General features: G+C 37.7%; 1 protein-coding gene across 1 annotated transcript; it reads right to left on the reverse strand.

Moving 5' to 3' along the window:
* Positions 1-260: 260 nt before the first annotated feature.
* On the reverse strand, positions 261-908 carry LOC114262845 (uncharacterized). Its single transcript, XM_028203260.2, has one exon. The coding sequence runs from the start codon at positions 906-908 to the stop codon at positions 261-263; it is 648 nt and encodes a 215-aa protein (XP_028059061.2).
* Between the last annotated feature and the right edge of the window lie 13,905 nt (positions 909-14,813).

Raw genomic sequence — 14,813 nt, forward strand, 5'->3', positions numbered from 1 at the left:
TTTTCAGGACTCCCATTAATTTCGATTCGATCCAAATCTTCAGTTACCTTTTTGCTGGGGATCTTCCCAATGTCCTCAAGGCTCTCCCGATCTGGTACTTCGATTGAATTCACTTTCATTTCCTTTGGTCACTTTACAGCAGCAATAAGGTAGCATGTTTGTGCTGATTTCTGAGAACCCCGAATTTGTTTAATGCCATACTCGGTTGGAAAACGAAGTAATTGATGGTAGGTGCTCAGAATAGCTTGCATTGTATGCAACTAAGTTCTTCCCATGATGAGATTGTATGGTAACGGAAGTTTGACGACTAGAAATTCTACATCTATTGATCTGGTGCCTTCCCGAACTAGTAATGTGATCTTGTCCAATGGATACTCAGTGTTAGTGTTGAAGCCGAATAATGGGTAATCGACCAGCAATAAATCTGAGTCCGTGAAGCTGAGTTTAACGAACGTCTTGTAATACATTATTTCTGAAGTGCTTCCCTGATCGATGAGAGCACGTTCAATGGTGAATCTATTGACACGTAGCTCAATGACGAGGGGATTAGCGTGTGGGAGAGTTACTCCAACTAAGTTGGTGTCGTCGAAACTGATCCTCCCTGTTTCATGGGGCCATTTTGCTGGTGTGATCGGCCTATGGAGGCTAGGTTGTAATTGAATTGTTTGTATCTCGGCTGACGACGACAGGCTGTATATCATGTGAATTATACTAAGTGGAGGTGAATCTGGTCGTAGTGCTACCGTGTTCGATGGATTAATCTTTCGGATGTATTGCGCCAGTCGACCGTCTTGTATCAGTTTCTCCAGGTGGTCCTTCAGTGCATAACAACTGTCGGTGTCATGACCATGTTCCTTGTGGTATTCACACCGCTTGTCCCTTCTCCTAGTATCAGGAGGTCCAATCATTTTGGACGGCCATTTAAAGAACGAAAAGTGTTAAACTTTCGACAAAATCTTGTTGACCAACTCTGCTAACTTCGTGTACTTTTTGTTCGAGCGTCTTGTGCACCTATTATCCACTTGATATTGTTCATTCGATTGGTGTGAACATTGATCATTTGATCGGCGCGAGTCATGCCTTTTGTCTTGTTTAGTCCGATTCCGTGGTTCGGGGCTCCTTGATGGCACGACGCTTATTGGCTGAATGATTTTAAGCGGAGCCGTCTTAACGGCTTTCTGTTTGGCTTTGACCCGTAGGGCATCGTCTTCCACTTTGCAATATTCTTTGACTTTCTTCATTAATGCCCAGACTGTTTTAGGGGGCCGTCTGGTCAACGAACTGCGGAGGGGACTATCAAGATGTAATCTCATCTTAAACATGGTGTTGGCGATGGAGTCATTGCAGGCATCGTCTACCAGGTTAAAGCATTCCCAATAGCGTGTCGAATATTCATGAAGGGTTTCTTCTGGTTTAATTTGCATTGCCCAGAGAAATCGGCTTGCTTTGGCTAGATTTCATTGGTGATGAATCTTGCTTTGAAGGAATTTTGGAGTTGATGGAAGCTTTTAATCGATGCCGGCTCCAGTTTATAGTACCATCTGATGGCCAGTGGTCCCAGACTACTCGGAAACATTCGACACATGAGGGCTTCATTATAAGCATGTAGTGTCATCGCCTGTTTATAATGACGACTATGATTAGTGGGGTTCGATTTTCCGTCATACAGGGTGAACGACGGTGCTTTGAACTTCTTGGGTAGCATTGCCCTTGCAATTCGTCACACAAAAGGGTTATGCTTATCTTCTTCATCCGAATCATCATTTCTTCTCCCTCGCTTGTGCCGTACATATGGACTTCCTTCGGATGAGCTGGATATATCGACTCGTCCCTTATTTCTGGGTTTCAGGGATGGTGAGCCAGAATCACTATCATTATCGTATTTCCGAAGTTGACGTCGTCGATCATCATTTTTTCCTAAAGGTCGACCCCGGTTGTGGCATGCGGCCTATTGGGATTTTTTCACCTCCAGGGCTAACTCCTGGCGCAAGTGCTCATTCTCAGCCATCATGTTTTCCAGACGCTATTCATTTTGCTTTGCTTGATCCATGATTGTCTGTATTGTCTCATGCACTGATGTCGAGGGTGTGGGCTACTGAGTTGAAGTTCAAGGCCTGTCATACGGTGATATTCTTCGGTCCAAGCATGTTTCTTGGAGTGATGTCATCTCTCGGCGTAATGTCGTTAGCAACTACCGGAAGGTCATCTATTACGCTCACCATGAATGTGCTTGAGTATTCCCACAGACGACGCCAATTGTGGAGAAGTGGTTTGGAAATACTCTAAGATCTAGTAAGACGTTCTTGATCCTCTGATTGCCACCTGAAAAAGATGAACACTCCGATTGGGGGTGCCAGAATTAGCACTCTGACGGACAAGGTAGTATGCTCTCAAGTTTACTTCTATCTCAAGTTATTTAATATATTCTCACATACCTTTCTTTGGTTGATGTTCCTTTATTTATACTAATATCTGGTGTCGGGCCCACTTTTAATCCAGCGCATGATTGCTTATTCGGCCTTTCAGTTGTATGCCAGTTCTTACTTGGCTCCTTGTATGGCCGATTGCACGGCCGATTTAAATATTTGGCTTCAAGACCTCTTTGGACAGAGGCGAATCGTCTTTGTCCTGATTTTCCTTCAAATAAATTTGGTTTTCCTTAGTATATTATTATTCGGACCCCACAGTTTCGATTTCTTGTTTTTTCTTTTCATTCTTCTCTTTTTTTTCATCGGTACCCTCTGTTGGTTTGGGTACATCAGCAGCAGCTTCTGTCTTGTTCCTTGTTTATTCTTTGGCTTTTGTCATTAGTTGGTATTCAAAATTTGCCTTATGTACTTGTTTTCTTGACTTTTGTTTGATTCTCTTGACCATTGATCTTTGTTAGGGGATTTCAATTTTTTTGGCAGAGATTTCCTTCAACTGGTCTTCCTTTCTACGCAATTCAGCCATGAATTTTTGTTCCATTTCTTACATTTGTGCTCTCATGGCTGCTATGAGTTTGTCCATGTCGTCCTCTTTGGTTGATGTTTGTGCTTGGTCATTACATATAAAAATGTTGGATTTTGTTTTGGTTAGTTTAATTAAATTTTACAGTTTGGTTCAGTATTAGACAAGAATTTACCTTGTGCATGAAATATATCAGATTTCTCTTGGAATTCTTCTTGTTATTCTGTCCTTTTTTCTTGTTGTTTTGTTTGTTCTTTTTTTTCATGTTGTTGTTGTTGTTCTGTCAGTTCTTGTTCATTGACTTCTTGTTGTTGGTTTGTTTGTTCTTCTTCTTGTTGTTGGCTTTCTTTTTCATTAGTGTCTTCTTGTTTATCACCTTCTTCTTTTTCTTCTTTAGTCTCTTTTTTTTTCTTCATCACCCTATTCTTCTTGTTCATCACTTTCTGCTTCTTCTTGTGGTTCTTGCTTTCTTTTATTTCTTTTTTGTTGTTGTTCTTGTTCTGATTCTAATTGGTATTCTTCTTATTCTAATTGGTATTCTTCTTCGAGAAAGTCATCCTCATCAATGTCTAGAAGGTTTTTTTTTTTTTTTACTTTTGTTTTTTTTTTCTCGCTTATTGTCCTTTTTGTGGTCATGTTTCTTTGCTGAAGAATCTGTTGATGTGCTTTGATTGATATGCAATAACTGTATTTTTTGTTCAGTTGGGGTTAAAGCACTTTGGTCAACCTGCATTGGAACAATGTGGCATATATCAATAATATTGTAAAATTGGTCAGTTTCATAACATGATTTGTACTGTGAGTAATGTGAGTTAAGTGTTGAAAATATGTTGTTTGAAACTGCAAACTTTTATAGTTTCATAACATGATTGTTAATGTAATGAATGTGAAAGGATTGTTGAATAGATTTGTGCATTGAAACAACAAACTTTTGTAGTTTCATAACATGGGTGATATGAGTGTTAAATAGGTGTGTGCTTTGAAACTACAAACTTTTACAGTTTTATAACATGATTTGTATTGTGAGCAATGTGAGTTAAGTGTTGAAAATATGTTGTTTGAAACTACAAACTTTTACAGTTTCATAGCATGATTGTTACTATAATGACTGTGAAAGGAATGTTGAATAGATTTGTGCTATGAGAGTATAGAAGTGTTTGAATACCTTTTCAAAGTCAGCAAGGTTGATGTGTTTCCACTTGGAGTACATTTTGCCAAGGTTCCACTTCATAAACCTTGGGAAGCCTTCTTTGTTGGATGGTTGGAGGAGTTTATTGTGCTCACAGTACCAGTACTATAAAAAAAAATTGAAATATGTTAGATAGTTTGAAATAGTTGGATGTTTGATTTTTTGTGTGAAGTAGTTGAGTAGCGTGTTTACCAAGAGTAACATGACGCATCCAGTGACATGCCTTGGGTTGTTGTTTGCATTTGCCATTGAATTCATGAGTGTGTCTTTTATTGCCTTAACCCAATTGTATTTCTTGATGTTGTTGAGATTGTCAACATAGTTGAGGAAACTCCAACTGAGTGTATGGCCTGTTGTAGGCATGAGAAGTTTCAGGCACAAGGGTGATGACCTTTGCAAGATCTTGACGATCATTGGTTGATTTTTCTTTTTTTGTTTGTTGAAACATTTTGGTCAATGACTTGCCATCCAATTTCTTTACTGATTTGCATCTTCGTTTGTAAAATGCGAGCTCAAAATCCTTTTGTCTTACATAGGATTTGGTGGTGATGTTGTTTTCTCCATAGTCGATACCAAAAACGAGCCTCATATCACTATTTCTGAGTTTCATTTCCTTTTTGCCAAGTATAAATGCTCTCTTTTTTGTTTTTTGGTTGTAGAGTGTTGTCATTTCTGCTACAATGGAATTGTAGCATCTGCACCAAGAGGCCTTCAGTTGTGTTGAGGAGAGAGCATTTATAATGGGCCAAAAAGGGTTTTTTTACAGCTTTGTCTGTTGGGCTGTTGCAAATTTGACCCCCTTCAATAGTTTGATTACCATTCCGATGTTGGAACGATAATTAAACTGTTAGACTCTCTTTGCAGGGACTGCTCAATTTTTCCTTTTTAATGCCTTGGTTTTTGTTTTGGGAGTTGATTGGCTTTCTTGGAGCTTTTTTTTTTGGTTGGAGGAGCTTCTTGTTTTTTTGTTGGCTTTCTTTTGTTTGTTTTTTTTTGTGGTTGGGGGTGTGGTTGGTGTTTGTTATGTGGGTGTGGTCTGTGGTGTAGTTCTTGGGCTTCTTCTTGTAGGTAGTGTGGTTGTTTTGTGGATTTTTTTGATTGTTTTTGGTTGTGGTGATTGGGTTTTTTGTGGAGGGGGAGATGTTGGTGGCATTTTAGTGGATACAGGTGAAAGACTGTCAGAAGGGGAGATACTTAAATCCCTGATTGGTTTTTTTGGGCATATAGGTTTGTTTCTTCCAATATCTTCTAACAACTATTTCTGAAAAAATGAAAGCAACAGCAGGGCATGAGTAATGTAGAGACAAAACTGTATAATTTTGCAATTTTATATGCAGTTTAATATGAAGTTATATCTATTTGTTGTTAATAGTTACAAAACTGTATAATTTTGCAATTTTATATGAAGTTTAGTATGAAGTTATATCTATTTGTTGTTAATAGTAACAAAACTGTATAATTTGGTAGTTTGATTTGCACTTTATAATAAGTTATCTATTTGTTTTGAATAGTGATTAAACTGTGTAATTTTACAATTTCATTTGCAGTTTGAATAAATTTAGATATGTTACTTGTAGAGTGATGAAACTGTTTGATGTTTTAGTTTTATAAACACTATCAACAATAAGAACAACCCATTGTATTTTGTAAAGAACAACAATAACAACAAGAAAATTAAGTATTCAACGAAATGTAGCAACAATAAGAAGAAGAAAAGCCAATATTATTCAACAAGAAGAAGCAACAACAACAAGAATAAGAACAAGGAGTTGAATGTGTAAAAATAAGGGATTAAAATGTTTAAAAACAGGGGACTAGAATGTTTTAAAACAGGAGATTATATATAAAAGAGGGTTTTTACATTTTGAAGTATGTAAAATGTGTTTTACAAAGGTTTTTTTTTATGAAAGTGTTATTGAAACGGTATGATATATACAAAACATCAAAGAATAATGTACAAATTTGAATGAAAAATAATAGATGAAGAGAGATGTTACTTTTTTTCCCCATTTCTGTGAATCGGAAGTCAGGAACTATGAAATTTCTTCAGAGTCGTGATGGTTCTTCGTGTTGTTGAGAGTCGCCGATTGGAGAAGATGAACGGCTTGGTGTTGTGTTGGTGAGAGTCGACGATTAGAGAAGATGAACGGGTTCGTTTTGTGGTTAGGGTAGTGTTTCAGAGGTAGTGGAGTCGAACGGTGGAGAGATGGAGAACTAAGAATGCAGAGTTGAGCAGCGGAGATGTGACAGTGTATTGATCAGACTACGATGATCATGGGTGAAGGTTGTGCGCGTGTAAATTGGATGATATGTGTGGTTATTTTCGTTTGATTGATAATTTGAAGACTTAATGAAGTAATGAATTTGTTTTGGGGTTAATGGGGCATAATATATTGGGCTTGGACATTTGGGTTAGTTCCCAACATTTTTATGGCACAATGAACCCAAGATCTTCAGTTTGGAAATTGCCTCTGTTTGGTTTTTTTCTATTAAAAAAATAATAAAAAAATCTATCTTTTTTTTTTGAAAAAAAAAATTATTTTAACAAAAATAAATATCAAAAAAATATTTTATCCTTTAAAAAAATAAAACGATATAAATTGATTTTTTTTATATATTTTTCCTGAAATTAATTTTCAATTTTTTTTTAAAAAAATTCTGAAACAAGTTCTTGAAATTCAAACTAAACATAAGTATTTTTATCATTTCAACAACACGCATATATATATTTTAGGGTAAATTATATTGACACCCCCTGAGATTTATGTTTATTATAGTTCTCCCCTCACATTTTGGAAATTATATCCCTCTTCCTGAGGTTTAAAGTTTCATTATAGATTGCTCCTTCCAGCAATTTAATTTTTTTAAAATACTAATTTTGCCCTCACTGGGTAAATTACATTGACACCTCTCACATTTTAGAAATTACAATCCCCTCCCCAAGGTTTAAAATGGCATTAACAATTTCCCTCTCGGTTAGTATTAGTTGAAAAAAAAATTTATTGAAAAAAAAAATTAATTGAAAATTTTTTTTGTTAGTCAAATTTTTAAATTTTTGTTTAAAAACCAACGTAAACTCATTTTTTGAATTTACGTTTTTTCCTCAAATTTATAAACTGAGACAACCATTTATAAACAAAAAAAATTATCAAACAAGTTTTATGATAGTTTTTTTTTTCAATTTTTGTAAACATAAATTGAAAACTAAAAACAAAATGGTTACCAAACAGGTCTCAGATGGTAAAAATGTCATAAAATTAACAAATAATTAAATAAGTTACCAACATAAGAAATAACTTATCAAAAGATTCTTAGGCTATCTATGGTTTGATTTTTAGAATTTTTTTTAAAAAATTAAAAATTAATTTGGTTAAGAAATAAAAAATAAAAAATAATTATCATTTTTATATAATTTTTATCTTTCGAGTGTAACAAACATAAACCTCAAGGGGTTTTAGTGTAATTTTTATCTTACGTTGGTTTTTAAACAAAAATTTAAAAATTTGACTTACAAATTTTTTTTTTCAATTAATTTTTTTTTTCAAATATTTTTTTTCAATTAATTTTTTTTTCAAATATTTTTTTTCCAATTAATTTTTTTTTCAACTAATACTAACTGAGGGGGCAATTGGTAATACTACTTTAAACCTTGGGGAGGGGTTTGTAATTTGTAAAATGTGAGGGGTATCAATATAATTTACCTAGTAAGGGAAAAATTAGTATTTAAAAAAATTAAATTGCTGGATGGAGCAATCTATAACGAAACTTTAAATCTCAGGGAGGAGGATGCAATTTCTAAAAGGTGAGGAGAGGAACTGTAATAAATATAAATCTTAGGGGGTGTCAATATAATTTATCCTATATTTTAAAATTAAAATTAAAAATTATATTTTATAAATTTAACACATCTCCACGCCCAATAACATTCATAAGAAAGAGTTTGGTCATGTGAACAGAAACATGTGGAAAAATTATTAGGTGCTTCTGAAAGTGCACGTGTTTACGTTCATAGACATGTATTTTGAATATTCTCTTCTCTCAAGGTTAGAATCTTGGAATATTGTGAAAAAGTAGCACTCAGAAACTTCTAAACAGGTTCAATATATATATATATATATATATATATATATATATATATATTTTTGGGGTAAACTGGAACTAATAGATAAATTAAGTAGAATAGTACAAAGTTCTGGGATAACTAATCTCGCGCGCATCATCATACAATTGATTAGAAATACATGGGGGAGCAAAGTCAAAAATATGTAAGCTATCGACTATAGGGGAGGCCTGATTTACTAGAATATCTGCGCAGCTATTCCCTTCGCGGTAGATATGATTAAGCACTTGGGCGCCCAGTTGCTCTAAGAGGAACCTGCAATCATGAATTAAATTACTCAAGTGGTGATTAGCATTTTCTTTACGCATGATGAGTTGTTTGATAAGTAAGGAGTCGATTTCCACTTCAATGTTTCTGTAGCCTTTATCAAGAGCCAAATTTAGGCCATCTCGGAGTGCCCAAAATTTGGCTTTGAAACTTGAAGCAATACCAATGTTTCTGCAAAAACTCGTAACTCATTGGCCCCATTTATCTCGAATAATTCCTCCTCCAGAGGCAAGCCCAGGACAGCCCTTGGCTGAACCATCAGTGTTCAATTTGTAGTTGCAAAGATATGGAGGGTGCCAAGAGATATGTTGGATGGATTGAGTTCGAGTAGTTACCAATGGGTTAGAAGTGTACTGCCATTCAAGAGCTAAGGCAGTGACAAGGGAGGGGTTGAAAGGGGTGGGGTTGGTTGGAGAGAAGCAATGGGAATTTCTAGCTTTCGAAAGAAACCAACAGACAATAGGGAAAATAATGGACCAAGCAACATTGGTGGGATGGATTTCTACAGAATGACAATTAGTGCGGATGCACTCTGTGAAGGCAAGGTTAAAAGAGTCCTTGAGAGGTGGAGGAATCCCAATGGAGTTCTAGTGATCTTGTGAGATTGGGCAATCTTGAAGAAGATGCCAAGTGGTTTCAGGTGCAAGCGAACAAAGGGGGCAGGTATCGTCAGTAGTGATGTTTTGGCAAGAAAAAGAGGGATTTGGTGATGATACGTTGATGAAAACAAAGCCAAAGGAAGTGGGTTATTCCGGGGCTAGCATGGATGTGCCAGATCCAATCCCAATTAGACAAAGAAGGGGAAGTGATGAAATTTTTTGTAAGAGAGTAGGCAGATTTAGATTGAAAACCACCATTTATAGAAAGTTCCAAACAGCTTGATCGACACCTGAAGAAAACCAAGGAAGAGTGATACATTTGACCTTGTTACCAATGGAGGGGCGAGAACAAAAGAGATGGTGGAGAGGTCCCATGAATTATTACACCAACAGTCACTAATTTTCAAAGACTCTTCATCCCTAGTGAGAGGACCGGAAATAAGATTCCTAAGTATACCAATTCCCGACTAGTTATGCAACCAAAAAGAAGTGTTCAAGCCATTCCTAAGAAGGATTTTGGTTCCTTTTTCGATAATACTGTTACCTTTTTGGATACCTCTCCAAGTCGGTGAAGCTCTATTGGTTCTAAGGTTGGGATTGTTGTACTTTGCACCAAGAACTTTGACCCACAAGGCTACTTTATCACGTTGCAAGTGCCAACCAAATTTAGCCATCGCAACACGGTTAACAAGGTTAGCTTGCCTAAGGCCCAAACCTCCAAAGGTTTTAGGTTTGGTCACAATGTCCTAACTAATGGCATGGATTTTACAGTTCTCAGAGTTTGAACCCCAAAGAAAATCCCTATTGATTTTGTCAAGAGCTTTGTAAGTGGAAATGGGGAGGTAATTACATTGCATAATGTAAGAGGGAATAAAGGCATTAACGGCTTTAATGAGAGTGGTGCGGCCAGCTCTATACAATAATTTGCTATTCTAAACATCAAGTTTGGACTGAATTTTTTCCATAAGAAAATGGTAAGTGGCTCTGTTGGGTCTGTTATGAAGGATAGGGTAGCCAAGATAATTACCAAGATTGGTGGTTTTGGGGATTTGGAGAGTGAAGGCAAAGTGGTCTTGGAATTCGGCAGTGAGGTTGGCCGAGAATAAGACTTTGGATTTATGGAAGCTGACTTTCTGGCTTGATTGGGCATAAAAGTTATGGAGGATAGTTTTGATACACTCATAATTTCTTTCAGTAGCTTTACCGAAAAGAATGAGGTCATTCGCAAAGAAGAGATGAGATAGTTACAGTCCACCCCTACTTAATTTGATTGGGGCCCAAAGTTTTTCATCGCAGGCCTTGTTAATGTTGATGGAGAGGTATTCAAGGCATAGAATGACGAGGTATGGCGATAGGGGATCACCTTGACGGATGCCTCTGGTGGGTGTAAAAGAATTAATTATACCACCATTAAACAAGATAGCAATGGGTGGTGTGGAAATGCAAGACACGATGAGGTTGATCCAGAGAGGTGGGAAATTGAAAAAGGTTAAGAATTGTCTAATGAAACCCCATTATAGACGGTCGAAAGCCTTTTCAAGATCTAGCTTGATGAGTATGTTACCAGATTTCCCTTTTTTGAATTTGAATTGATGGGCACATTCTTGAACAATGATGACATTGTCAGTTCCTCTCCAGCCCGGAATGAAACTAGATTGAAGAGGACTGATGAGGTCATTCAAAAAGGGGTGAAGACAAGCCACAAGAGTTTTGGTGAACACCTTAAAAATAGTGTTACAGAGCCCAATGGGGCGAAATTGAGTGATGAGCTCAGGGTAATCAATCTTGGGGATGAGGCACAAGAGGGTTTGATTTAAATTAGGATGGATCTTACTAGTGACAAAAGCTTCTCTTACATAGTGGAGAACAGAGGGATTCATGAGATTCCAACAGCGTTGGAAGAAAACTGGGTGGAGGCCGTCAGGGCCAAGAGCTTTTGTCACGACCCCACTCCGCCCCTAGTAGAATGGTGCCGTGATGGCCAGTAATCCAAGATTACCAAAGGCCAACTTACAAAGATTCACACACAATCATAGTATTACATATGGGGCTTACATGTGCGGAAGCAATATATTTAAATCTAAGTAGTCCATAAAAGCTGTGCATAGATCAAATGATACGACATACAACTTAGCATGGTTTTACAACTTGGATACAATAATAAGAAATACAAAATACATCTTGACCAAAAGGCTTCTCAAGCCGACATATACAAACACCATGAAATATAAGCTAAGAAGCATGATCTTCAAGATGCTACAAAAATGTGAATCCAAGACACGTCGGCAAACACATCCAAAACATATCGGCAACACATCTAGGCCTCATCGCTTTCTTGTTCATCACCTACATATATATATAGAGAGGGTGAGTTTGGGTACTCAGTGAATGATATTAGAAATAAAGGGGTTAAAGGAATGATTCTCGAGGTCCTTGTCAAAACAATACATATATCATAGCTTGTTCAAAACATGGGATGAATCAAGTTCATCAATCAAATCTTGGCCTTTCAAATCTACTTGGGATGTTTAATAACATCTACATAATACATGGGGTGATGACATTCCTGACAAAACAAACCCACCCGTTCATAGACCGTCGGTGGCAAAACAAGGGTGTAGTTGCATTATAGTCTCCTGGCACTAAGGACTTTCAAGACAAGGGTGCAGTTGCATTATAGTTCCCTGGCACTAAGGACTTTCCAAGACAAGGGTGCAGTAGCATTATAGTCCCCTAGCACTAAGGACTTTCCAAGACAAGGGTGCAGTTGCATTATAGTCCACTGGCACTAAGGACTTTCCAAGAATGTCATCAAAATAAGATAATACTTGATATACAAAATAGGGATAATCATTCATGCTTGATCAAATACTTTTCAAAACAAGGCAAAACAAAGCTTATCAAAACATGATAACATAGCTTTATTAAAAATACCACTCACATAGTTCTTCGGGTGTGGGGGTTTCAAGCGAGGATCCAAGGCCTACAAACACATGGCAGAGTCTACTGAATGCACTTCTCAAAGCAAGTCCTACATGCATACAGATGATCTCGGGAAAACATGCTGGGGTTAAAACACTGTTTTACACGTTGAGAAGACATGCTGGGTACTAACCAGGTCTTGGCCGAGATCCCACACCTTCTCGCCGAGGTGTGGTTCCGACGGCCACATTCAAAAGCGAAGTCGGGAAAATCTAGGTTTCCCTTTGAGGAACATGAAGATGGAGAAGATGGAGAACATGCATGCTTAATTCATACCTTGTTGTTACAAAATCTAAGATTTCGTGTTATGAGTTCGAAAACATGGACCTTGGTACCCATACTTGAAGATCTTATGAAAACAAACATGAAAACATGCATCTTGATACAAACTTTCGGAACAAAACATGGTTTTCTTCAAGAACACATGAATATCACTTTCTCTTTCTAAAACCGAACTTCAAAGCAATGCATGGTTCATGAAATATGCTAGATCATGCAATGCAGCTAGATGAACACAAGGAACAACAAGAGTAAGTCAAGAATCTAACCTCAATACACGAACCTAACGGTTTGATCTCTAGGAATCAAGCTTGAAGATCTACTCTCTCACTCTAAAACTTCTTCTTCCTCCTAGAGCTTCTCTCTCTAAAAGGCAAAGATATGATACAAAATGATAGGTTCTCTCGTCTGGTTCTAGGCTTAACCTTCTGCTGGGACACGTGGCAGCAACCGGTTGGGTTCCCTTAAAAGTGGTTGACAGACCAAACAAAAGCATGGCGAAAGGGTGTTCAACAAGTAAAGCGGCATGGGCATTCTGGCAAGATAATGACATCGGTGACATCAACGGCTCTGACAGATAAGGTATCAATGATCCCAGCTAGGAAGGACAACACTTGGCCTAGCTGTGCCACACCTCGGCCTAGATGTGCCACACCTCGGTCTAGGTCCTACCAATCCAGGAACAAGATCACTTGGGTTCAAGGATAACATCTCGGCCTAGATGATACACATCTCGGCCTTGGTGATACACACCTCGGCCTAGATAATGACATCTCAGCCAATATGCCAGGACGAAGGTAGAGGTCAACCAAAGGGGTTCCAAAGTGGTTCTAGGCTCAGGGTGACCTCGGCTAGACTTACTAGGAAAGGGACAAGACTAACAAGCAAATTCACATAAGTACAAACCAAGACAAGAATCTTATTCTAGGTAAAACAAGTCAGAATTCACTGATGCAAGCTTAGCAAAATAAGATTATACAGATGCTCATGCACAAGGTTAAGGCGGGGAATGAGGGTCACTACAGCTTTCCAGGGCTTGAAAGTTTGAAGAACAGACCAAATTCATGTGAGGATGGAGGATTGAAGAGGCAACAATGAAGAGTATTATCAATGGTGGGAAAAGTAAGGGCGGCTTGAGGGAAAAGGTTTTCAGAGATTCTGGAGGAAGTGAAGAAGTCCTTGAAGTAAGTTACAATAACATCTTTAATCTGACACTCTTCATATAACCAGCTATTGTTAGAATTTTTTAGGGCAAAGATTTTATTTCTTCTACGTTGAGAAAGAGTAGAAGTATGAAAATTTTTTGTGTTACGATCACCATCAAGAGTGAAGTTAATTATGGCTTTGAGGGCCCAAAAATCTTCCTCTATTTTGAGAATACCATTATAGTCCTTAATGAGAGAATTTTCAAGATCAAGGAGGAAGAGATTTGAATCAGAGTCAAGACATTTTTGAACTCCAAGAATCCTAGCAGCAAGTCTTTTTTTTCTTAAGGAAGATATTTCCGAAGGTGGTCTTGTTTCAATGGGTGACTTTCTCTTTGAAATCAGAAACACAGTTGGTGTAAGAGTTAGATGGGTTGTTCCAACTTTCTTTGACAACACAAAACAAGGATGGGTCAGAGAACCAAATAGACTCAAACCAAAAGGGCTGAACGGTTCTATGGAGACTAGGATTGAGATTGAGGAGAATGGGACAGTGATCAGGGTGGATTCTAGGAAGGTGAAAAACTTTAGTATCAGGGTACAAAAGGTGCCAATCATGGTTGCAAAGGGCACGGTCAAGACGCTCTCTGAAGATGCCACCAAATTGTCTAAGGTTAGTCCAAGTGAAACTGGGTCCAGAAAACCCCAAGTCCAACAGGCCACAGTGATCTATGCAACTTTTGAATTTCTAGGAACGACAAGGATTAATAGCACGCCCACCAAATTTATCCGCATTTGAAAGAATTTCATTGAAATCGCCCGCTATAAGCCAAGGAGAGTTGTGGTTATTAGCAAAGAGCTTAAGGTTATCCCACAGACCTTTTTTTAGATGATCGTGAGGACTTGCATATATAGCAGAGAAAAACCAACTAGTAGAATTATAATGAACCTAAACAAAGGAGTGGATTTCCTACTGAGTCACTGAGAGAATATCGCAACAAACTTCAAGATCATTCCAAAGTAGCCAAATGCCACCAGCAAAACCAACAGGTTCAGAGATTTCAAATTTGGATAAGCCAAGGCTTGCACAAATGTCTTTACCTCTATCCCCACAAACTCTGGTTTCAGTGATAACAACCAGGTAAGGTTGATGTTCATTCTTCTGAAATGGGGGTTTGCTGCCCCACGACAATTCCACAAAAGGACTTTCATTGGGGACTTCAATAGGAGAGGGTTGGAGGATTCCCCCAAGTTCAGGTTTGCTTGTGAGGATACCCACCTTG

Source organism: Camellia sinensis, chromosome 3 (genome assembly GCF_055761805.1).
Source record: "Camellia sinensis isolate YWXY chromosome 3, ASM5576180v1, whole genome shotgun sequence".
NCBI lineage: Eukaryota > Viridiplantae > Streptophyta > Magnoliopsida > Ericales > Theaceae > Camellia > Camellia sinensis.